At 45.1% G+C, this 22,900-nt stretch overlaps 3 protein-coding genes across 4 annotated transcripts in view; 1 reads left to right on the top strand and 2 right to left on the bottom strand.

Annotated features, from left to right (window-relative positions):
- Nucleotides 1-362: 362 nt before the first annotated feature.
- chrm5b (cholinergic receptor, muscarinic 5b) lies at nt 363-2,857 on the bottom strand. Its single transcript, XM_084699404.1, has 2 exons — nt 2,758-2,857; nt 363-2,228 (listed from the first exon to the last, which is right to left on the bottom strand). The coding sequence occupies exon 2, from the start codon at nt 2,145-2,147 to the stop codon at nt 579-581; it is 1,569 nt and encodes a 522-aa protein (XP_084555530.1). The 5' UTR covers nt 2,148-2,228; nt 2,758-2,857; the 3' UTR covers nt 363-578.
- On the top strand, nt 2,465-18,506 carry aven (apoptosis, caspase activation inhibitor). The gene is made up of 6 exons (XM_084699405.1): nt 2,465-2,665; nt 2,833-3,010; nt 16,459-16,529; nt 16,901-16,996; nt 17,207-17,507; nt 17,764-18,506. Exons 1-6 carry the CDS (start codon nt 2,480-2,482, stop codon nt 17,886-17,888), a joined length of 957 nt encoding a protein of 318 aa, XP_084555531.1. The 5' UTR covers nt 2,465-2,479; the 3' UTR covers nt 17,889-18,506.
- The window catches only part of ryr3 (ryanodine receptor 3), a 51,149-nt gene continuing 46,384 nt past the window's right edge, over nt 18,136-22,900 (bottom strand). For both annotated transcript variants that reach the window (XM_084699407.1, XM_084699406.1), the window contains 11 exons: nt 22,447-22,577; nt 22,201-22,243; nt 21,962-22,089; nt 21,619-21,679; nt 21,384-21,530; nt 21,147-21,281; nt 20,644-20,800; nt 19,920-19,984; nt 19,716-19,816; nt 19,526-19,577; nt 18,136-19,335 (listed from right to left, as the gene is read on the bottom strand). In XM_084699407.1, the coding sequence (XP_084555533.1) occupies nt 19,240-19,335; nt 19,526-19,577; nt 19,716-19,816; nt 19,920-19,984; nt 20,644-20,800; nt 21,147-21,281; nt 21,384-21,530; nt 21,619-21,679; nt 21,962-22,089; nt 22,201-22,243; nt 22,447-22,577 (1,116 nt within the window). In that variant the 3' untranslated portion in view covers nt 18,136-19,239. The remainder of the gene's footprint in view (nt 19,336-19,525; nt 19,578-19,715; nt 19,817-19,919; nt 19,985-20,643; nt 20,801-21,146; nt 21,282-21,383; nt 21,531-21,618; nt 21,680-21,961; nt 22,090-22,200; nt 22,244-22,446; nt 22,578-22,900) is intronic.

The raw sequence follows: 22,900 nt of genomic DNA, 5'->3' as shown, positions 1-22,900 counted from the left end.
TACTCAGTGTAATCAAACCACCACTGTAAACATCATTGGGTAGCCCTTAAATACAATTTTACTTTGTTTCTTATAAATTAAATAGCAAGTCTAAATGTTATCTTTAAAACTGATATTTCAGTACAATATTCATAAAATGTCTAAAATTACAATGGCCGAAATAGACGGAACAGCTATGTCTAGTATAAAAATACATTAGCAACACTGACCAACAAACAGCACACTCTCTGAATAGTATATACTGTACTCTACCTAAATGTTTGTTTTCTACACAAAACAGTTGTTTTGAGACCTTTCTGTGAGGTTCGTAAATTGACATTGAAGGTGCAATCTACAAAAATTTCATGAAAGCACATAATGGATGCATTCACAAGTCATTTGTAATTTCCATTTACAAGTGCATGTTGACATTGACCCCTTGGCTGGCACGTAGTACTAGCAAACAACATCATTGACGTCATACCCACATTATCCAAATACTGTCCTCTGTTGAGACACAAATGCTAAAATCTGAAAACTTAGGAGTCACTTTGAAAGGAGATCTGCTGAACAATCTTACATGTTATATGGATAACCCATCATGTTATTTTGCTGTTGCTGATGACTGGGTTTTGTCCACACCAGTAGAGCTTGTCCTCCCCTCTCTTCCTCCTCCACTGGCATAGTAGCAGCATGCGGAAAGTCTTCTGGAAGGTCTTGTTGCAGAGCGCATAGCACATGGGGTTGATGGTGCTGTTGACGTAGCACAGCCAGTAGCCCAAGTGCCACAGGGAGATGGGGATGCAGTCGGAACAGAAGGTGGAGATCAGCACCATGATGTTGTAGGGCGTCCACGTCAGGATGAAGGTGAGGAGAATGGCACTGAGAGTCTGCGCAGCCTTCTTCTCCTTGATCAGCACCATCCTCTTCCTCTTCGTGATTTGGCTTTTCAGGGTGGGGTCCATGGGTTTGGAGGTGGTTGAGAGGGATTTGGGGGCTGGCTGATCAGGTTCCGATGCACAAGGCGGTGGAGTTTTGGTGTCCCTCTTTAATTCTTTTGCCAGGCTGCTCCCTTGTGCTTTAGGTTTGAACTTGTAAGAGATTCCCTTCTTGGTGCTTCCCTTCTTTTCAGGGCTGATGAAATACCCTTTCTCGTTGTAACCTGCTACCGGCCCCTCCTCTGCCGGCCCTTGCCCTCGACTCGGACCTTTGAACGACCCCTGCGAGGTTGCCGTGGAAACCGGCTGCTCCTCCTCTTCCTCCTCCTCCCCCGACGAGGAATAGCTGTTGAAGGAGGTGATCTGGTCCATTTTGACCCAGGCGTCGTCGGAGCGCGTGGTGGTCTTGGTGGCATTGCTCTGGTTGGAGGAAGACCAGGAGGCTTGGTTCCTGTCTCTGCGCTCGCTGGTGAAGCTAAAGCAGGAGCGGATGGTTGTTTTCGGAGGCTTGTTACCTTCGGGGTTCTCGGAGGACGTGAGGCCCTGGAGTTCTGCCAGATCCTTGGTGCGCCTCTCTGTTTCTTTATAGATCCGACAGTAAAGAATAGTCATCACCGACACAGGGATGTAGAAAGCGGCAATGGCTGTGCCAAATGTGATCACCGGCACAGAGAAAAACTGAATCTGGCACTGGTTTGCCGGAACTGTCCTTTTACCTATTACATACTGCCAGCACAAGATGGGCGGTGCCCATAGAATGAATGACACCAGCCATGCCAGACCAATCATGATGGCGGCACGTCTTGGGGTCCTTTTGGCCCTGTACGTCAGGGGCCTTGTGATAGAGAAGTACCTGTCGAAGCTGATGACCAACAGATTCATGACAGATGCATTGCTGGCCACATAATCCAATGCTAACCAAAGATCACATGCTAGGTTCCCCAGGGCCCAATAACCCATTAGTATGTAAGATGTATACAAGTTCATAGAAAACACCCCGATGATGAGGTCAGCAAAGGCCAGGCTCAGAAGGTAGTAGTTGTTCACAGTCTTCAGCTGGCTGTTCACCTTAAACGACAACATCACAAGCACATTTCCCACCACAGTTATGAGACTCACAATGGCTGAAACTGTTGCTATGGTGATGACCTCCCAGAGACTGTGTGTGATGGGCTGGGAGTACGAAGTGTTGCCTTCAAATGTGGAGTTCTGAAGGCCCTTGATATCCATATTGCTACAGTTTTAGTCCATTACAGTGAGTAATGTTTTAATAGGTATATTTGTGGCCCCATTATGACTGATCAAGGATTCCTAAAAAGAAAAAGAAAAATAGATTAGTAATTAAAGATCTGCATTATTAAAATACGTTGTTTTATATGTATTTAATTTATTTTATATATAAATGATTTATTGTTGGACGCAAACACCATATGAAACCGGCACATTGAAAGAGAGCTAGCGCTACCAGAGCGCTACACTTTGTTTTCCAGGGGACACTGATAAGTGTAACACCAGTACTTCTCGCTGTTACATTCCAAAACGTCCGACAAGACATATGAGTCATGGAGGGAAAGCAGAGCAGGGGCCGTGGAGGGAGTTGGAGAAGAGGGGGCGGAGATGGTGGGGGAAATGAAGCTGGAAGTTCAGGTGAACACAGGGGCCGAGGAAGAGGTGGATACCGTGGACGAGGCAAAAGAGGTCATTATCGCGGCCGCGGAGGTCCACTGGCTGCCTCGGCTATCCACGGGGTGAGTGGTCAATGGAACGGTGCTAGCTAGCCAACGGTGCTGTTGCGTGCTGCAATACTCATGTGCAGTTAGCGTGAAGGGAACTCTATTACCTGGGTCAAGTCCGTTTGTATTGGCACACAGAGCTGGTTAGGTCTAAGTTGACCTGTGTTACTGTTTCCCTGTAGGATTTGGAGCAGCATGACGATAGTAAGAATTTGGAAGAGGAGGAAATAGAGGTGTTCTCTCGGAGAAAGTTAGAATCTAACTGGGATCGATACGAGGAGTCAGAAAAGGAGGCGCTAAATGAAGATGACACGCCTACACAGAGAGGCACGGACTTTCACATCCTCCTGGAATCTGCAGGTACATTCAGACAAATCTCAATCTATCAATGAAGCACAAAGTAGAATATAGGATATTAAATCGTTTTTTTTTTTTGTGGGTGAAGATCTGCTAACCCACGTTTACTGAATGAGCTACCTCCTAAATCCTGCTCCCAAATCTTTAGACAGCCCACTACAAAAATAAATTTGCAAATGTAAAACTTCCCTTAGTAATTGCATCTAATTCTCTTATCTATGTCTCTAGTTTTGAATAGTTATGAGAGATGTTTTCCTAGCACAAGTTCACCCTGCTACAGTATTCCCAGAGTGGGCTAAACTGGATTCAGCCCTAATTTTCATAAACTGGCTCCTTAACAGGACTATTGATATTCATGAGCTTTATTTGTGTCATCTATTTCTGAGTACATGAGTGCCACAGCCCATTGGTTAGAATGAGAAATTAAAGTCACTATTTCTTACATAAAATTCTAAACTCAATTCTAAACTGACAGAGCAGGTTTTCGGTCTGGTGGTTCAGACAGACAGACAGCCTGAAGTACTTATCCTGCATTCTTACTGTCATTGAGACTAGATAACCAACTTTTTTATGTATGTTGACTAGTGCAACTATTTTGACTTGATATTACAAGTGTTATAGGCGACATGACATGCAGACTATTTCATTGCGTGATAATCACCAGCTGTTGACATGCAATACTGACTGTCAGGCTGAAATAGTGCTTCACTGATTAGCCTGTAGCATCTTTGCTGATGACTAAGACAAACCTGTAACGGTTGAGGCCTCCAGAATGCAGTGTTGGAAAACCTTGATAAGTCAGGGAATGTAAAGTAAAATCCTGATATCCAGGACTAAATGTATTGAAATAAATGAAATCCTAAAGGTATAACTCGTGTAGTCATGGGAATTTGTGAAACAATAGACTATGTCATGTAATTACATATTAATTACATATGCCTACCCACAGGCACTCTAAAGCAAGACCTGTTTTGAGGCCAGCTGTGCGTTACATTTTAAGCTCATTTTTTAAATGTGCATGCTGAGAAAAAAAACAACTAAACATGGACATTTAGATTCATGGTCATAGAAAAAACTGTCAAGTCATGTAAATGTTTATGTCAGATGGTGTGGAAACTCGCATCCCAGACATGATAATATTACCAGATGCCTGGTGCCACTGCTGATGCTAAGGCTATCCTGGGACAATGAGCCCCAGCTCAGAGGTTTTATAACAGGACTCGGTCTAGCCTGTACATACAAAACAGCCTCTCTCCCAGAGCCAGGCAGGTGTCAGAGGTGTTGTTGTGATTTGTTTGACTCTTCTCTCGTCTCTCTGTTTTTGCCCACGTTGTCAGCTTAGTCATGCTGGGAAGCGAGAGCCTTCGGTCCTTCACTGGCCACTTAATTGAACGTGGGAGGAGATGTGCTCTGTTGGAGGCATTTTTCTGGGCAATTATGGTATCTATGAAATCAGGAATTGTCCACTGTGCCCCCCCCCCCCATTCCCTCCTCGTCCAGCCCTCCTCACCCAGCAGCCAGCCAGCCAGCCCTCCCTTCTCCCCCCCCTCCCTTTCCCTTCTAGACCACTGCTTGTACAAGCTCTTTGGTTTTTCAGGTGTCACCAAGGGGTTCAAGTGTTTAAGTAGCTCTTGTGTTTGTTTTGTCGAGAGTACAGGGTCAGATCGTGTTGCTTTACTGACTAGAGGGTCAGACACCCAAAACTTGTTTTGCTGCCTTTCTATCCGAGCCTCCCTTTTTTAGTATGCTAATTGTGTTTTACTGAGGTTAAACAAAAGGGCCAGACAAGGCTGCATTTCTGGGCGGATCTCCGCTTACCTGACTGTCTGCTCTCAGCGTGTTGTAGCCTAGCTCAGTGAGCCTATGTCTCCTGAGTAGTCTCCTGACTGGGCTATGAGGAAGTGTTGGAGAGGCTCTGACTGCCTTGAGGAAATGAATGGGCTTCTTGTAGTTTTCTCTTGGTAATCAACATCAAAGGACTGCCCAGTCGGTGGCCAAGAGGTAGGGCATACTACAGGACAACCTACCAATGTCGCGTCTGCTGCAATCACAACCTACATTAATGATTATCTTTAGATTGGTTCAACATATTGAACATTGAATATTTATGATCAGAAATCCTGATGTGTGGGGAGAACCCCGAGGACAAACACCACATACTATAGGAGCAAAACGGTTGAATCTAGGTTTTTATTTGTCCTCGTGTTTGCGGTCTCTCGCATTTAGAAAATCTGAAAAGATTTTAAAAATCTTTTAGTGTGTACCCAGCACAAATGGTTCAAACGAATGAGTCGTTATCTAGCTTTGAAGAAACCTGATAACGACCGTTCATTTGAATCAGGTGTGTTAGAACAGGTGAACATGTAAAGCATACAGGACTATGAGCCCTGAAGACCAGGGTTGAAGACCACTGGTCTACAGTATAATTTGTATACATGTTTTACTTGTGCAGTGTTACCTATCAACTTGAATTTCTTTTGGAATCAATTGTGATTTTATTGAAAAAGACACTCTTTCAATGCAGATGCTTTTCTATGCCACTCTGCCTACTGCACATCTCAGTCCTATTATTCACTACCACTAGCTTCCACTCTGATGCAGGTTGTAATTGGCAACTCAGACGAAACAGTGGGTCTGTGTGTGCCATGGTAAATGCCATTCCTGAGATTCTCGCCCCTACACAGTCAAAGTTTTCTAGTTGTAGAAACTTCAGAGCCGACGCCCTCAAAAATGTGTGCGCACATTTCTTTTCAAGCAATGTTGAATTGTTGACACTGATATGGCGTAGGTCAACAATGCTTGCATACTGAGACGAAATAAAGCAATTTAACCAAGCAACATTTCTCTTTTTTATCAGAAGGCCTCTGCACCATCTGTTCGCCAATCCTCCATTCATGCACCCTTTTTAAAGAGCTTATGCAATGCCAGTTATCAGCGGGGAACTTTTATAATATGGAAAACAGAACTTGATTTGAATCCTTTTAGTATAGCTATCTGAGAGGCCAGGTTACTGCTCCCATCAGTTTGCACAAGGCTGACTGAGGACATTAATTAGACATAACATCGGAAAGTCTACCATCTACCAAGACGGACACTTCTATAGTGAAAAGAGTGTTTTCGATTGTGCCATGTTACCAACTGTTTGTCAAAGTAGTCTTGGCATATTAAAGGTGTAGTTGATTTGAGTGAATCTCCACTGAGCCACAGCTCGTCCCTGTGTCTAATTAAGGCAGGGAATGGAGGTATGGTGGTGTCAAAGGCTCCATTATTTGTTGGGGTTTGATTGTGGTGTTGCCAGGGGTAACGCACACACCAGACTCCTCTTGTCCTGCCCTGTTTAGCCTACTGCCTCCCCATCTATCTACGTGTTTAACACAGGATCAATAGACACCCCCGCGGTCAGGGCTTAGCTGCAGCGCTAATGGCCATCTATCAGCACTCAATCAGAATGAGTCAAAAGGAAATTATATTAGGCTTTCAAAGAATTGGATAACTAAGATTGACAATTGCTAGGACATTATTAACTAAGACGAACGACAATTTCGGTAGCTCGCGATGGTAGTTTCCACGGTATTGTTAATGCTTGAGTAGTGAACAACCCTCAGGGTCGACAACTAGCCAAATAGATTGTTAATTCATTAGAGAAATAGAAAGGGCCGCAATCGCAAGTAGCCTATTCCGCCAACTGTAGACCTCCGCAAGTGAACATTGCTGAACACCAGCCTGATATTATCAACCTTTATCGGTCGGTCTTCAGCCCTCCCCTGGAATAAAAAGGGTTTGGATACAGATCCTAAATCCACAAAAGTGCTACATATTACACTTTGATGTGGCAAAATAAACACAAATAATTTAATGTGCTGTGCTAGTTTCTCCACAATGTGTAAAGCCACTTGTAATCCTGTCGGTGCTTCCTAACCCCTGGGTAAGCCCGTCAGGAAGGGTTCTTCCATTTTTTCTCCTGCAGTGAGTTTTTCTGGGAGTTTTTCCTTGTTTTCCCTGAGGGTTTAGGTTGGTTGAGGGGCAGTTCTATGGGCGTATGTGAAGCCCTCTGTGACATGCTTGCGTGTAAAAAGGGCTATACAAATGAATGTTGATTTGAAGGGCAAACGTCATTTTCTTTATCTCTGATCATTTAACAAGTGTATGGAAGAGAGTGCCGTTATGATAGAGATGTGATCCCTGGACAGTAGATAGATTTGATAACTCATGACACCAGATTAAACACATACTCACGGCTCCAGCGTCTCACAGCCCGTGTTCCCTGGGATCAGAGGGGCTGTCACAGCCTCCAGAAGCCCGTAGTCTCTACTCCCACAGTCCAGACGGACTCCTTCTCTCCAGCCTCGTTCTCTTCTCTTTTGAATGCTTCTCTCTTTCTCTCTCTCGTGCGCTGTCTCTTTCCCCCTGTCGCTCCCTCTCTCCTCTCCCCTAACCCTCTCCAGTCAGGTACAGGTATGTCTCCTCAGCGTCCTTCATCACACACACGTATTACAGGAGTCTGTCTATGAGGCTGCTCGTCCACCTGTATTGCGGTCCTGAGTCAGGAGAGCAGAGAGAATCAGGCTGGTCTCTCTTAAACTCCTCCCAAGTTTCCAGATGAACAGCTTTCCCCATTCAGAGCTGTGACCTCCTGCTGAGAAGACCAGAGCCGGTCCTCCTGCCTGATGTCTTGTGCCCGGAGCTGGATCGCACGCCCCAACTATGGAGAGTCCTGAGTCACTGGCATCCTGCAGAAGGAGAGCTGTGAAGTCCTCTCCCTAGCCTGTGTGTAGGGGACTGAGAAGTGTGTCACTGTGGATCACCCTCCCTGCTTATCTTCCGCCCGCCCGCCCCTCCCTCTCACCCTCCCTCTCTCTTTCCCTCCCTCCCTCTCCCTCCATTCCCTCCCTCTCACCTTCCCTCGCTCCCTCTCTCCCTCCCTCGCTCTCTATTGAAGTTTGAGCAGTGTCTGGTTGGCTGAGAAGGACAAGGAGAACAGGCAGGAATAGCTGATGTTCCGCTATACTGGGGTAGTTACTGGAGCGCCTGGCTGGACGTGTGTCTTGCTACGACGGTGACTTTGCGGTTGCTTCTGTGGCTGGAAAGCTCAGCAGGGCCAGAGTGGGTCTGCTGGGGTTGACTTCTTCAGAGACTGGCTGGCTGATTCTCCCGTGACCGACTGACTGTTGTAGTAGCTGCCAGTGCTGCAGCCGTCACTGACAGATGGAGATGTGACTGGATAGAAACTCCCACAGGGCGCAATGGCTGGACGCAGAGAGCGTTTTGGAGGGGGAAGAAGAGGTGGGAGTAGAGGAGGAGTTTGTGCATTGCAGTTGCTTATGATAGTGTTGGTGGACACACATTTACGATGTGAAGGCCTACATCTCTCCATGCCTGTGTGTTTCAGAACAAGTGTGCATGTGTTGGTATTGCACCTATTTGTTTATGATGATTGGTTGCCCTACTGGAGTAGGGTGTGTTGTTCCGACAGCCTTACTGGTGATAACGAATAAGGAGTTCATTACCTCCCCCCCCCCCCCACCTGCACCTAGACGTAGGGCGGCCCGATGCATGACAGCATCCTGACAAACAGGGGGCGTGTCCACAGGAACGGTCGTTTGTGATGGTGCTTGGTGTGTTGAGTGCTTGAACTCTGCTGCTGCTCTGAGACTCTAAACAGTGTGTGGTGTTCCGGTGTCTGTTGAACTCTCATGAACTCCTTCATACCCAGTCAGGCCTCACACCAACCTGAGGCTCATACGATGCATACAGCAGGTATCTATACAGTACGTCAGGAGACGGGCTACATTTATTTTTGGGACGTAATGTGAGTTTTTATAGCCTCGTTTGGGACTTAATGGGAGTGTATATAGCCTAGTTTGCGGAACAATAGGCCTATTGGGTAGCGGAAAAATGTGCAGGTTTTATAAGGTGTTTTTGTTGTTGCTCACATCAACCTGTTGAGGCCAAGTTGTCAACAATATGGTGATTTTCTGGTGTGAGGGTGGCTGGATGGATCAATCTGACATGAAAGTAAGAGAACCATTATTGACAAGATCCACATCGATTTGACCAAAGATGGACACATTGTTTGAAGTGCCATGTTAGTTCCTGTGTCTAGGAAGGTAGCTTCTATTTAAGCCTCTTCTGGATGACAGCCAAACCTTCTGCTTTGACCCTTATCGCATCAGTCTGTTGTTTCATCTTGACTGGTTTGTTTTGAGATGCACCTCTTCATACTCCACGTGGACTAAGCACTTATTACAACCTAGAACACCCTAAATATCCTGTAAAGTGGAATTGAAAATGAGTTTTTAAGTTCAGAAAAATGTGTGGTTTACTACCCATCCAAATTCAAAAAAAAAAAAAAAAAACACAGACAAGTATGTAAAATTAAGCTCTGAAATTTAGCAGCAACACTAGCTAAATCAATTGGAGATATCAGAACAGCCATACCTGCAGTGTCTGAGTGTTTTATGTGTGAATGACTTTGTCTTTGCATCGTACCAGCTGAGTAACCGAGTGCAACCGTCTGTGATCTGACATAGATCGGTCGCTGTAACGTACATCGGTCGGGTTTTGGCTCCGCCTACAAAACCTGAGCAGAGAACAGAAGAGAGACTGTTCAATGGTCTAACTCCACATTTCAGTGCCACAGAATTTTTGCGCTTTGCACATGCTTTCAGGAACTCATTTCACACCTATATAATGTACTGAGAAGCAAATCATGAAATTTGCTTTACAGGATCTTTAACCTTTAGCTTGTCTTTGCTTATGATATTACCTGCAAAACTGACCTTGTCAGCGTATTGTATTTCAGATCCTGTTTTAGCACTGTTAATCTGTCGGCACCTATTTTTTTTACCACGTTGCACTAGTCTATCATCAGATTTATGTAATTTTGTCGTTAAGCTGATGTTATTGTTACACTTTGTCGGATGTGAGTACAGACTGTTCCCTGGTACTAACCACTGAAATGCTGCGAGACCTATACACTTGGTCCTTGATTACCTGGTGTGCATACACAGGTGACCTGTTTGAGCAGGTCTGCGGGCCTCCTTCTCTAGCAGAGGACCCCAGGTGTTTGATGCCATATCAGACCCCATACCTAGCAACATCCTCTCAGGCTGAACACTGCCTGGGAAACCATGTTGACACAGTGAGCCTATTATAGAATTGCATAACACTGTCACAATGACTTTGAAAAGGGCCATAAGCAGTGATGATGGCTTACGTCAGTTCTTTTGACCAGACTCAGCAACGCAACTCAAACCTTGATTGAGATTCCCTTTGGGACTTATTTGGTCTTCACTATTTATGCTTCATGTTTGGTTACCCACAATGTTTGAGGCTATCTCGTTGTTATGTTCAGTGACCTATGCAATTTTGTAAAGCTCTCTCTTGGAACTCGCTTTGGATAAAAGTGTCTGCTAATTGCATAAATGAAATAAAATGATTGGTGGTTGAAACATTTGGCATTTGAAACGGTCATTTTGAAACGTTTCAAAACGGCCAAGATGCTTTAAACGACTGTTGGTGTAAAAACCTGTATTACTGAAAGTGACTTGTCACTTGTCAACCCTCATTGTGGGTATAGCTGTTATATCCTGACAGCCTAATGTAAGATGTCTGAGGGGGGATTTGAAACGTCTCTACCCCTCACTGACCTCCCCAGAACATTATGGCTCCCTTTAGTCTGGTACTTTCAGAGTCTGGCCATTGGAGCTAATAAGAGTACTCCATGTTCACTGTGAGACGGTCTCTGAATGTCTTCCTGTGTGTTCCTCTGGTGGGATGCGAGAGGCAGACAGACATGTTCTACTGTCGGTCCAGGAGCCACGGGGCTTGGCTGATTATCATGAGAATGTAATGGAGGATATGAGGGTCATTAGGACTCCCTGGGGGAGGGGATGTAATGAGGGAACCAGGCAGGACTATAGGGCCACTGCTTCTTTGAAGCAGGCTAACACGCCGTCTTCTGTCGCTGGCCTCTGTGACAATGCAAAGACTTCTAAACTACACACTGGGATGCCTTCTATAATTTAACTCTTCTGAGAGGGAACTAAAGCATTGAGATCGTATGCCTTTAAGCACTACAGTATAAGCAGCGTTCAGTGGTATTGTAATGCATGTGGTGTTGTCATCTTAACAGCATGTGAGCTGTTTGATTACACTAGGCTAGTTGATATTCCACACAATAGTAGACCTTCCGTTTCCTTACAGGAAGACTGGTTTCCTTTGCTTGATGTGATAATTATGGGTTTAAATTTGAGCTGTTCTGGTTTTAGCATCAACTTGCTGTCTTGAGGCTGGTGTCAGACTGAAATCACGTCTCCCTCCACACAGTGAGAGAGACTCCTGCCCTGTCACTTTAGATACCCTTGGCAGCAAGATGGCTGCCAGGGTAGGAAAAAGCTTGTTGTTGATGATTTCATGTCCCGGAGGAGGGATCTGGTACATTAGATAGTACCCTAACTGGTGGGGAATAATCCGTCCTGACAAGAATACACCTGGAAGGAGACGACTGCTTCTCGCTTCTTTTCATGTCTTAACCTAGGCCTTGGGGTTTGGCCCCAGTTCAGTTCTGACACCTTCCACAGCTGGGTTCTTCATTGCGTCTTGTTGCTTAGTTTCAGTTGGGACCTGTTAAGAAGGCCAGCGAATCTGAGGCACAATTAGCAAACATGTTTTCTTAGTAGTCGCACAATTACCTTGCCTTTCTTCTGGTGGCCTTGGGTAAACTGCTGGTTACATGCTTGTCTTGATTTGCGGTGGCCGTGTGGTCATGATGGCACCAATCCAAAAGCGTCTTTTTGTTTTTTCATGCTTCATTTGACAGTTTGTAAGTGTGACAGGCTGCGGTAAGCATACATGGTACGCACACTTGCTGTAGCTGTTTTGTTTGTGTTGGAATGGTGGAACGTACAACCCTTGAGACAACACCACCGTCAAGCTACATAGCACACACACACACACACAGACACAGACACACACACACACACACACTCAGCTGAAGCATCGGAAAAGATAGTTAAATGTGCTACTTTATAATATATGCTTGGGAGTGGAAATAATTAGGACACGGGTGACCGACTGTGCAGCCACACAGCATCTCTCCCCTAGTTATAAATAACAGTAGTTGCGCTGCTGATAATGGTCCATTAAGCTCTTTGACAGACACAGGTCTCCTAGCATCCCATGGGGCCTGTCACAGTAGCACCCACACCCATTCACAGCAATCTACAGATACACAACTCACACTGCTCATTAGCCGGAGCTACCCAAATGTGACGTTTTATTAATCAAATTGGCAATTTGAGGAAACGTGTCACAGTCGGTGAAGGCGTTGTGGAGGCTCTCTCAGTAAACAGCAGAGTTAACGCTAATGGACATTCACAATCTGCCAGCACATTTAGGAGTCTGTATTAAAACTTTCTGCCACTGTGTTTCCGGTAAACATTGTAACCCTTAATATTAATGCTCCGTAATTTATGATTGCGGATCAATAATATCTTGTTGATCAAAGGTTTTGTATCTTGTTTGGCCCAATTAATCTGTTTTTGCATTAAATGTCCTATCTCTCACAAACCTGTATGGATCTGGAATTGGAAGTTTGTCTGCTGCAGGACTAGAAACAGATTGGTTGATGGGGGATTGAGAGTCTGCAGTGAAGTGAAACCCGGACAAGTTGGGCAGCCTGATCCCGGTGTAGAAGCTCTCCTGTAGAGAACAGGTTCTAGAATGTTTTTACCTGTGGCCGTTGGCCTGAAGGCATCAAAGGTTCCCCCACACCACAACAAGCCGAGGTTGTCATGGATAGAACAAGGAAGTTGTTAAAAGTAAGAAGGACCTGGAAACATCTGTTCAGCTTGTCATTCCATTCTTTGACCAAGAGAATTTGTGACCTTGTTTTGACCTTATTTTTGTTCCTTCAAGCAAACACATTTATCACCTCCTCTGTGAAGGAGCAGTTGCCTTGACCTATATTACCACTTGTACAGGGAGTCTGGTTCAACATGTCTGCCACCAAGGCTATGTATTTTTGTTGACGTCAGACATGCTCAATGCTGTTCTTTTTTCTAAGAATGGTTATTGTCGAAGCACTAGTTTATTTATTTTTATGTAATCAATTATTTCTAACCTTGCAGTTTCAGCCTTATGCTTGAATGAAAAAGGCACTTAAGTGCTGTACTCTGTATTAACCACTGTGCCTGGTACATGTAGGTTCTTTAGGTAAATAGTATTTTCTTGTGGTTTCTATTGAATTGACTGTAGGTAGTCAAGCAGGTCTTAAGAGTGACCCACTGGGTTTTCTCAATGTTCTCCCTAAAGCTCCTACACAAAAACAAATGCCAAAAAACCACTTAATCTGAAACCCTGTGGTCTTTTTTAATTCATGTCACTGTTTTTCAATATAGTATTTTAACCAACATCTATGACATAATCACACACAAGGATGTGGCAAACAAACTATAATTGACACACAGTAGGTACTACATAACCCAATAATGATCAGTGTTTTTCTACCACACGTATTAGGCTTCAACTATTGACTGCTTTTGTCCAAGATCAATGCTAGGCTAGTGATTATTAATCTAGCTAGCTAATGTCTACTGCTGTCTGCTTCTTGTTAATGGGGACCTCAGCTGTCCCGGCGTGTTCAGGTGATGTCCAATCCGACCAGAGGGCTCAGAGATCGGGAACCACAGCTGAGGCTAGACCACTCTCATTCTGTCCTGATGAGTTTCTCTTAGCGATGCTCCCTATAGGACATGCTGAGTTAGGCCCTTAGCGCTGAGGGGAAGGTGACTAATGGGTCTGTGCTACAGGACAACAGTTGGTAAAAACACCTTGTGTAACTCGACACTGTGAAGCAGTTCACCTGTTCAGTTTTTTTTATTTAGGTTTTCTACCATATGTTTGGATACGCCTCCACACATTTTCCGTAACACTCACACAAAAAGTGATCTTATTTCTCGAACAACCTTTTGGTGTGTAGATTAGCCGAAGTGTTCGTAGCTCGGTCGGAATATGCTTGAAAGCGCTTGTAGGCAGTATCCGGCGGTTTATGACCCCAATCTAGGTGAGGCGACGCAACTACACATCTGTGATTAGTGGGGGGTGGAGGACGTTGTAGCCACTGTACACTCAACTGGGATGTAGGCCGATAAAAATAGTTCATTTAGTAAAGCACACAACTGGTTTCCTCTCAAATTGACTGGTTCTTCTCCATGACGGTACACTTGTACTTACCGCCTATCGCTCCCACAAGACATAGCTCTAGGCCTACTTCTCTAGTTAGACTGAGGGATGTGTTCCTGTTTATTCATAGTTTACTAATATCAACATTCCTAACCAATTAAAAAAAGTACAATTGTTTAAATATTTGACTTTTTTAAATTGGTTAGGAATGTTGATATTAGTAAATACATTATATATATATATAGATATATATATATAAATAAAAAGAAAATTCAGGATACAGGACAATTTCACAAAAATCTGTCTTCAGTGTAAACTTGTTTGAAACCTGGTAATTTGATGCAAACAGCCTCATACTGAACGAATACAGTAGCTGCTCTTAATTGTCTCGCATCACCGACTGCCCATTTTAATTGCAATTAGCACATAGCGATTTATCGTTGGCACGGTCTGAAAGTCTTCAAGTTGTAGTGTTAATTGGTTTGGTTACAAGGCGTGACAGAAAACATGTTAGCGATCTACTCTGGGCATAGCTTTAGCAGCCTCACCACCAGTCCATGATAACAATGACCCAGTAGGCTAACAGGGTGACTGTCATGGCCACATTGGGATCCAGGGATGGAAAGAGGGTGGGAAAAAAAGAGCAGTCATGCAGCTCAGACATCACATTAAACACACATTAGAACTAGCGTCAGGTTAGACATCTATACCACATGTCAACATGAGTGAATTGAAACGCTTAGTTTACAGTTAAACGCACATGGCATTGCTCTGACGCCACCCATCTCACACGTCAGACACCCCTTTGAAAAGCTAGGCTTCACACTTGAGATGACCAATCCTTTTGTAGATGTCTGCTAAATGCATAAATGTAAATGTTAAGCTACCCCTCTGCAGTCCCAGTCTAATATTTGGAGGGGGGGTTTAAGGCAATTCAAAGTCCGTTTTTGATGACTCCTCGTGAAGGAATCTTCAAAGCTGAATGCTTTGGAACACTGACAGAGCCTTCTCCCATCACCCTGGCAGCGGTTGCCATGGTTCTGTCCATTCCAGGGAATTACCTGTATGGTATGTCCTGTCACACATGTCAGGGTGACACGAGTCAGCAGATCTCCTACTGCTGTCCTTTAAGGTTCAGATTGACTGTGGATGGGGGAGTAAAGGGGGTTGGATGGGAGTGGGTGTGGGGTGTGGGTGGAGAGGGGTTGGAGGAGGGCGGTGAGGTGGAGAGGGATGAAGGGCCTGGAGAGGGGGGGGGGGGTGGAAGGGACTCGACAAGGGATGGAGAGACAGGAAAACAGGATGTCCATAGGCTTTGTCAGTCTGTCGGTTGTGCCTCCCCCCACCCAAGAGACAGCAGGCTGAGCCCAGGAGCAGCGACACCCAGACAGGACTGGTAAAGGCCAAGCCCTGGAGGATCAGACTTATCTGACCACCCAGCACACCCCTCCTATCTGACTGCCATTCAGGCATTGTCTGTTTGACACAAGCCTTTTAAAGGCTGAATCGTTCATGGTTGACAGGGAAGGCATGGCCACAGATAGACGCCTCATAGTGCCTGTCTTCTGGAGTGTGTTGCTGTGGAGCGGGGGAGGTCACGTTGACGTCCGCTTCTCCTGGCTTGGAAAATGGATCACATGTCTGTCCCTCTGTTGGTTCCTGCCTGTCTATCTTTCTGTCTCTCTGACTGTTCCTGTCTGTCTCTCTGACTGTTCCTGTCTGTTCCTGTCTGTCTCTCTGTCTGTTCCTGTCTGTCTCTCTGTCTGTTCCTGTCTGTCTCTGACTGTTCCTGCCTGTCTCTCTGACAGTTCCTGTCTGTCTCTGACTGTTCCTGTCTGTCTCTCTGACAGTTCCTGTCTGTCTCTCTGACTGTTCCTGTCTGTCTCTGACTGTTACTGTCTGTCTCTCTGACTGTTCCTGTCTGTCTCTCTGACAGTTCCTGTCTGTCTCTGACTGTTCCTGTCTGTCTCTGACTGTTACTGTCTGTCTCTCTGACTGTTCCTGTCTCTCTCTGTCTGTCCATCGGTGTGGGGTACAGGAGAGTGAGGAGCTGGGACTGCCTGGACTGCAGTCTGGTCTATTCACTGCTTGCCTTATCTATCATCGGGTTTTTGCTCAAGGACTGAAACATTTCAAATCATATAATCAAAATAAATACATCTAAATTGGTTATATTAGACAGGGATATTCAATGGGCTTGTGAATATCGTATTATGATCTGTTGGGCAGGAATGTCTGATTGTCAAATTTTTCTCTGTATTTCTAAGGGGACTCTTACTCTCAGTTCCGCTTTACTGAGGAGAAGGAGTGGGAGATAGATGCCTTGGCTGTCAATCAGGTAAATCTGCTGTTCTGTAAATGTCAAGGCCTCCATGTGCTCAGTGTGGCTATCACCCTCCAGTCAGAACATTCCATCCAACAATCGCTATTTTTTCAGGTTCATATTGTCCTTGTGAAGTTGGCAGCCTGTCTTTGATCTTAAAACAGCATCAGAGCTCCTGTATTCTCTGTTTTTAGATGGACAGAATTGTCAAGAGACAAAATGGGAATGACTGCACTTAAAATCAAGTTAAAATGTATTTAAAATGGGATTATTCCAATCCATTTGACTTAGATCTTAGTACCTGAGTAGGGGTGTGTCGGGTGTGTCTGAGGGGGACAGGAGATCTCCTTCCCCCCTCACTAGTATCTCCTCTCCTACCTGTTCAGATCGCTTCCATGTTCTTGGACCTCCCTGCATTGGTCCAGTCTCTCCAGGAACTGCCCCTGCACCAGAGACTGAATCTGGATGCAGATCTGGTCCAGGTACGCACCTTAGCTTTTACTCTCCCTGATGTCTGCAGCTGCTAACCTGCCATCGACCAAGGATAGTTCAATTCTGGTTCAATAGCTAGAACAATTTGGAAAATCAGTAGTACATGTCATTTTTTTTTAATTTATGTTGTGTTCAGGAGTTAAATAGATGTTGAATAGTTGTTGGCAGTTAAAGACAGTGATGTTTTTGTGGCATTTCAGGTATCAACACCAGTGGAGCTGCCCAATATGAGCATGGTAGCCAAGCAGGACCTGGGAGTGTCAGGGGTGCTCAAGCCTCAAACCCCCACTCCCAAAGGCCCTGGCACAAGCCTGGGACTTTCCTCAGCGAAAAGCCCAGCTTCCGGCAATGTTTCCCAAGGTTCGTCCAACACAGTCGAGCCTCAGGCAGAAGATATTGATGAAGAGTTGGACAGACTACTCAGTTTACAAACCCCGGTCTCCGAACCGTTAAAAGCTTTACCTGTCCATGCAGAGGAGACGGATACCATCCAAGACCAACGTGAGTGCTCAGATGTTCAGGTCAATCAAAGTAAACTAGTGGCTATTGTTATCTCAGTCTTTCAAATGAATAGGTTGTTATCAGGCTTCTACTGAGATTGATAACGACCCATTCATTTGATTCAGGTGTGTTGGAAGAGGGAAACATCTAAAACATGCACAGTATGTTACTGTGTATCTTGTGGGGCAATATCTTTACAGTGAAGACAACAGTATTGTGTATGGTCATGGCATTGAGTGTTTCTTTGTTTCTTTAGCCATACTTGAAAAGGAGGAGGAGCCTATTGTAGAGGAGGCGTCTGCTTCTTCTAAGCCTGAGCCTGTCAAACAGGAAGTGACAGAGGAGGATCTGGAGGACTGGCTGGACAGCATGATCTCCTAACCTTCAACTACCATCTCGTCAGCTCACAGGCTCTGGACCTGGACTAGTCCCTCCCACCCAAGTTTTGGGGTTTGTGAGGTATAATGGAGTGGGCAGTGTGAGGACCCAGGTGACTGGGGACAAAGATGGGACTTGGAGTTCCAGTTCAGAACACTGAGATAATGTTGGATTCTTCTGGTGAATGACTGGATACAGTGTTTCTGTCCTTGTGAAGAACCGCACTTACCTAAAAGCGGAACAGCAGGCGTTTGAGAATAGAGCTGGTTTATTGCATCGGTTACTTTTATTAATTTCCTCCTGCTTGTTTAAAAGAAACAGTTCATCAAAGCTACTACATACATACAAATGGCCATAGACTAGCATTTACTATCTCACTATTTTAAATGTTCAATAAATAAACCGTAGATTTTGATGTTGTGGGCTCTCTATTTTCAGGTGCAGGCAGGCAGGACACTGCAGCTTGGGAACACAACCAAACTCACAGCAACATTGACACAACGATCTTCTACAATTCCTTTTTTTGTTGTATATTCTTTTCTTTTTTTCTTTTTTTACATCAAATGTTTATATATATATTTTTTTCTTGTTTGTTTTTGTTAAATAAAGCCACAAAACTAAGTCTAGATAATTTAGCTTGTACCGAATCCGCGACTAGAGCATTACTGTGTGTCTGGAGGGACAAAAGGGTTTGCATAGTTTCTCGTAAGGCACATGGGCACTTGATAAAATAGTTACGTCTGGATCAGTCTGGACATTTTGTTAATCTCTCCATCAGAATCACACCAAGTAATAAGGTACATTAGATCATGTCTCATTCATTTCTCTAACTCCAGCATCATCACTATCATAACAGTACCACCACCACCACACACTAGTTGGTACTACTTTGGTAATCAATCACAGTAATATAATGGCAATCGTCTTTGTGCATATTCAGACGTTAGCAAGACATTCACTCATCATGCTGTAACCTTCCACATCAACATCACCACATGTAGTGCAGCTGGTTTTGGGGTTAAGCAAGTGACAAAGGCAATGTGAAGTAGAATCAAAAGATCAGTTTTGCATCCAAAAACGGACAGACGAGGTGTCGGTTCATGTTCGGTGACGAGGACTGGGTGCGGATGGACGTGTCCAGCCCGTCATCCATGTTCAGTGTCTCGGCTCTCAGTAACAGCTGACGGTGCATATTAATGGTAAGATCACACACACAGTCAACGACAGCAGGGTAAAGGTCCCGCTAGTGATTCAGGCTCTATTGGACATTGTGTGAGTTGGGAGTCAGTCTTTTTTAGATGGTAGGTAGGTAGGGATGGTAGGGTGTTGGCGAGGGGAAGTGGTGGTGTCCTCTCTAGCCAAGCTGGTCCTCGTATTGCTTGCGGAAACAGTCTCCGGCAGGGAAGAAGTCCCAGCATCTCTCCTGGTACATCTTCCACACAAACGACTCCTGAGAGGGACGACAGTACGAAGGAGGGGATGTTACAAGCCGCCACGCTCGCTCACATCCGCTTCCTCCAGTAAACCATCTTTTGACCCCACAGTCAACTCTCGGGTTATAAGATCCCTATTTGTAAAGACGTTTTACGAGCAGCGTCAAAAAGGGCTGCACATCAGTCCATAGATGAAATGTTACTTACCTGACCGGTGTGTTCTGTCTCGTCTTTGTTGATGATGTACATGAGGAAGAACCTAGAGGGAGAAACACACGTGACTATTAAGTTAAAGAGACAACAAGACAGCCCTTGGAATGTGGAATGTTTCTAGAACACGTGGAAAGGATGTTCTATCACATTCTGGGTGTTCTGGGACCAGGCTGACTTGACTCACAGGTAGTTGGCCAGGTTGTGCTCTTGTAAGGTGTGGGTCTCAAAGCCGTGGGGTATTCTGTCAAAGTAGTCATTCCCAATGCCACAGATGAAGCACTTGGTCTAAAAAGAGAACAAATGTCAGTATTTCAAACTTTTATATGTATTCTGTATAACAGTTTTTACGTATATTGCATAACATACAAAATAGGAAACATGTAATTACCTCCATGTCCTCCTTCACCTGCTCCTGCTGGTCTCTCAACTCTCCGAATGCGTCGATGATCAGACCTGGAGAACGACATCATCAGGGGATGTCAGCAGTGTTGAAGAACACACATCCTCTACGTCAGTGGTTCCCAACCCTGGTCCTCAGGGACCCCCTGTTCTGCATGTTTTAGATGTTTCCCTCCTCCAACACACCTGATTCAAATAAAAGTGTCGTTATCTAGCTCTGCAGAAGCCTGGTAACGAACGTGCATTTGAATCAGGTGTGTTGGAGCAAGGAAACATCTAAAACAAGCAGGGCAGGGGGTCCCTGAGGACAGGGTTGAGAACAACTGGTTTAGATGTTTCCCTGCTCCAACACACCTGATTCAAATGAATGGATCGTTATCCAGCTCAGCAGAAGCTTGTTAACGACCATTCATTTGAATGAGGTGTGTTGGAGCAGGGAAACATCTAAAACATGCAGGACAGGGGGTCCCGAGGACCCGGGTTGGGAACCACTGCTCTACGTAACACCAGGGAAACACAAGCTGCCTTGAAGGGCCCTCTCTCAGTCCTATGACATGACACAAAAATAACTATAGAATCAAATGTAAGAAACCAACTACCTAACTATAGTTTGAAGAAATATGTACTAAACACTAAAACTGAGATTTCCATCCAGGTCCTGTACAGTTCACAGTGCCCTCTCCAGTCAGACTGGCAGGTCAGAGGTCACCCACCCTGGATGATCGCCAACAAGATGACGATGACAAAGAAGAAGAAGGTGATGTCGAAAATGATGCGCCACAGTTCGTAGGGGTCTCCTGCAGGGTCGACGAGTTCATCCCCGATGCCTCCACCTGCTCTCACTCCAACATACATGTGGAAGAGATAGCACTGCGGAAGACAGAGGAATGTTTGGGTCGGTTTCATTATTATTATTTTTCGATGGCAAAATAATAATACAAATAAAATTAAGAAATACCACAAAAGAGGGAGTGTCTTTCCATACTTATACACTAAGACTTATAACAATACAAATGTAACAATACAGAGAATAGAGGTTTTTGAATACAGGTTTTTGTATTTGTATAGATTTTCTTTATAGTTATTGTATAAATGTGGTTTTTTTATAGTTATTGTATAGATGTGAGTTTTTTTTATAGTTATTTATACTTCACAACTGTAAGGTGTTTTTAAAAAGGAAATGTTAAACACAGTAAAAGGAGTTTTTGGAACGTACAGTCATCATGTCGTTACACTTCATATCCGGCTCGTCCTCGTCCTCGCTCTTGTTGTAGAACTTGCGGAAGAAGTTGAAGGCCACCACAGTGTAGAGGTAGACCACCACGGCCAGCAGGCCTACAGTCAGAATCAGCTACAGAGACACATGAGACAACAATCTGAATGGTGTACCAACACAACTGGCGTGGATAGTATTAACCACATTGCCCTCTACAGGCAGGAGCTGAAAACATGCCTGTTTCCCGTTGTGGGTGACTGAAGACAGAATGGTGCGGAGGGTCTTGACGCCCATGGCGATGTCCAGGAGATGAACGGCAAAGAAGAAGTTGTTGAAGTGGCCCAAGATAGACATGACGGTGTACCAGATCAGATAGAGGAAGGACTGAAGGAACAGGCAGAGAACAGTGTGAGGCGACGGTCTTGATGTCATGATGAAGCTCAGGACCTAGGCAGCGTGGAGTCACACTTACATTGTCGGTCAGCACTACTCCCATCTTCCAGATGTGGTACTTGGTATCGATGGAGCTCAACCTGAATGTGGCAGAACAGAGGGCGAGATCACACTGACCATCTGTGGATGACGCATCCTGTCCCTCTAGTGCAGACACGTCAAACCTGTGGCCGTGAGAAGCTTTCACGCAAAGAATGCCAATCGGATTTTAAGATAATATGTTTTCTTTTAAATCCCAGCAACATGATTCACGGCCACATCGGGTTTCTATTGCTTAGTGGTGTAGCCGTCAGAGATGGCCACCAAGGTGCTGTCAGAGACTAACAGACTGTTCTAGAGCTCCGTGGAGGACAGTGACTCACCAGGACACGAGCGAAGCCTCCCTTACCACCGTCTCCTCCGTGGGGTCGAAGTCCAGAGCGCTCTTATCCAGTCCCAGCAGCTCTGCGATCCTCTCGGCTCCGTACAGATCACCATACTTGTTAATCACCTACGCAGAGGAGAAGGATATGGTTGGGTGGTTATGTCGATTCCTGTTGGCACAGCTCTCTGCCTGATGTTTGGCGCAGTGCAGAGATTCTCACGAGATCGGTCCACCTACCTTACGTTTCACGAACTTGTCCCAGTAGTTGTTGGGGAAAGATCTACAGAATAGAAAGTGTACAATAAGTAACCTCAGAAAAATGCATGAATAGAGTTCTACAAGTACACAGTTTGTTGTTGTTTCTGTAGTATAGATGCGTTTGAGGGCTCAAGGTTGGTTCACAATAAGTTCTTCCAGTGTGAGTCGGTGCTCTCCTGGCAGGAGGCAGGAGGAGGGGTCTGGGTTGTGTGATTGGAGGCTTACGGGGTGTTGATGACCATGCGGTCCCACTGGCCCTTGATGTCTTCATCAGACGGTTGCTCGGTGATGTAGAGCCCATCAAACTCCAGCTTCCTGGCGATCTCCTTCTCTCTTTTAAACACCACCAGGGGCACCTGGGATCGAGGGATGGATGGATGGTGGGTGGGTGGACGCGCTCAAGTGTGAACGCAATCGAGACAAAGTGTAGTTTGCTGGCTATTGGATAGCAGACTAGGGAGGTTGTGACTGTCTGTGGAAGGTGTGATGTTTCAGTGTAGTGAGATGGCGGAGGGGATCCCTCACTGAATTGCTCCTCCCAAAGTTCTCCTGCAAATTTATTCTCTAAGGATTTCTCTGAGAGTTCTTCCTTGAGGGTTTTAGACTGGTTGAGACTGGTTTAGACGCAGTCCTATGGGCCTGTGTGAAGCCCTCGGTGACACTGCTTGTAAAGAGGGCC

Source organism: Hypomesus nipponensis, chromosome 6, assembly GCF_054491055.1.
Source record: "Hypomesus nipponensis isolate SF chromosome 6, ASM5449105v1, whole genome shotgun sequence".
Taxonomy (NCBI): Eukaryota; Metazoa; Chordata; class Actinopteri; order Osmeriformes; family Osmeridae; genus Hypomesus; species Hypomesus nipponensis.
The sequence above is the reverse complement of the archived record's forward strand: the minus strand, read 5'-3'. Positions and strand labels throughout refer to the sequence as shown.

Excerpts from the sequence above, each read along its gene's own strand:
- aven (XM_084699405.1), top strand. The coding sequence starts at position 2,480 with ATGGAGGGAAAGCAGAGCAGGGGCCGTGGAGGGAGTTGGAGAAGAGGG. Across the intron at positions 3,011-16,458 it reads CATCCTCCTGGAATCTGCAG|GGGACTCTTACTCTCAGTTC; the intron begins GTACATTCAGAC and ends TGTATTTCTAAG. Across the intron at positions 16,997-17,206 it reads TGGATGCAGATCTGGTCCAG|GTATCAACACCAGTGGAGCT; the intron begins GTACGCACCTTA and ends GTGGCATTTCAG.
- chrm5b (XM_084699404.1), bottom strand. The coding sequence starts at position 2,147 with ATGGATATCAAGGGCCTTCAGAACTCCACATTTGAAGGCAACACTTCG.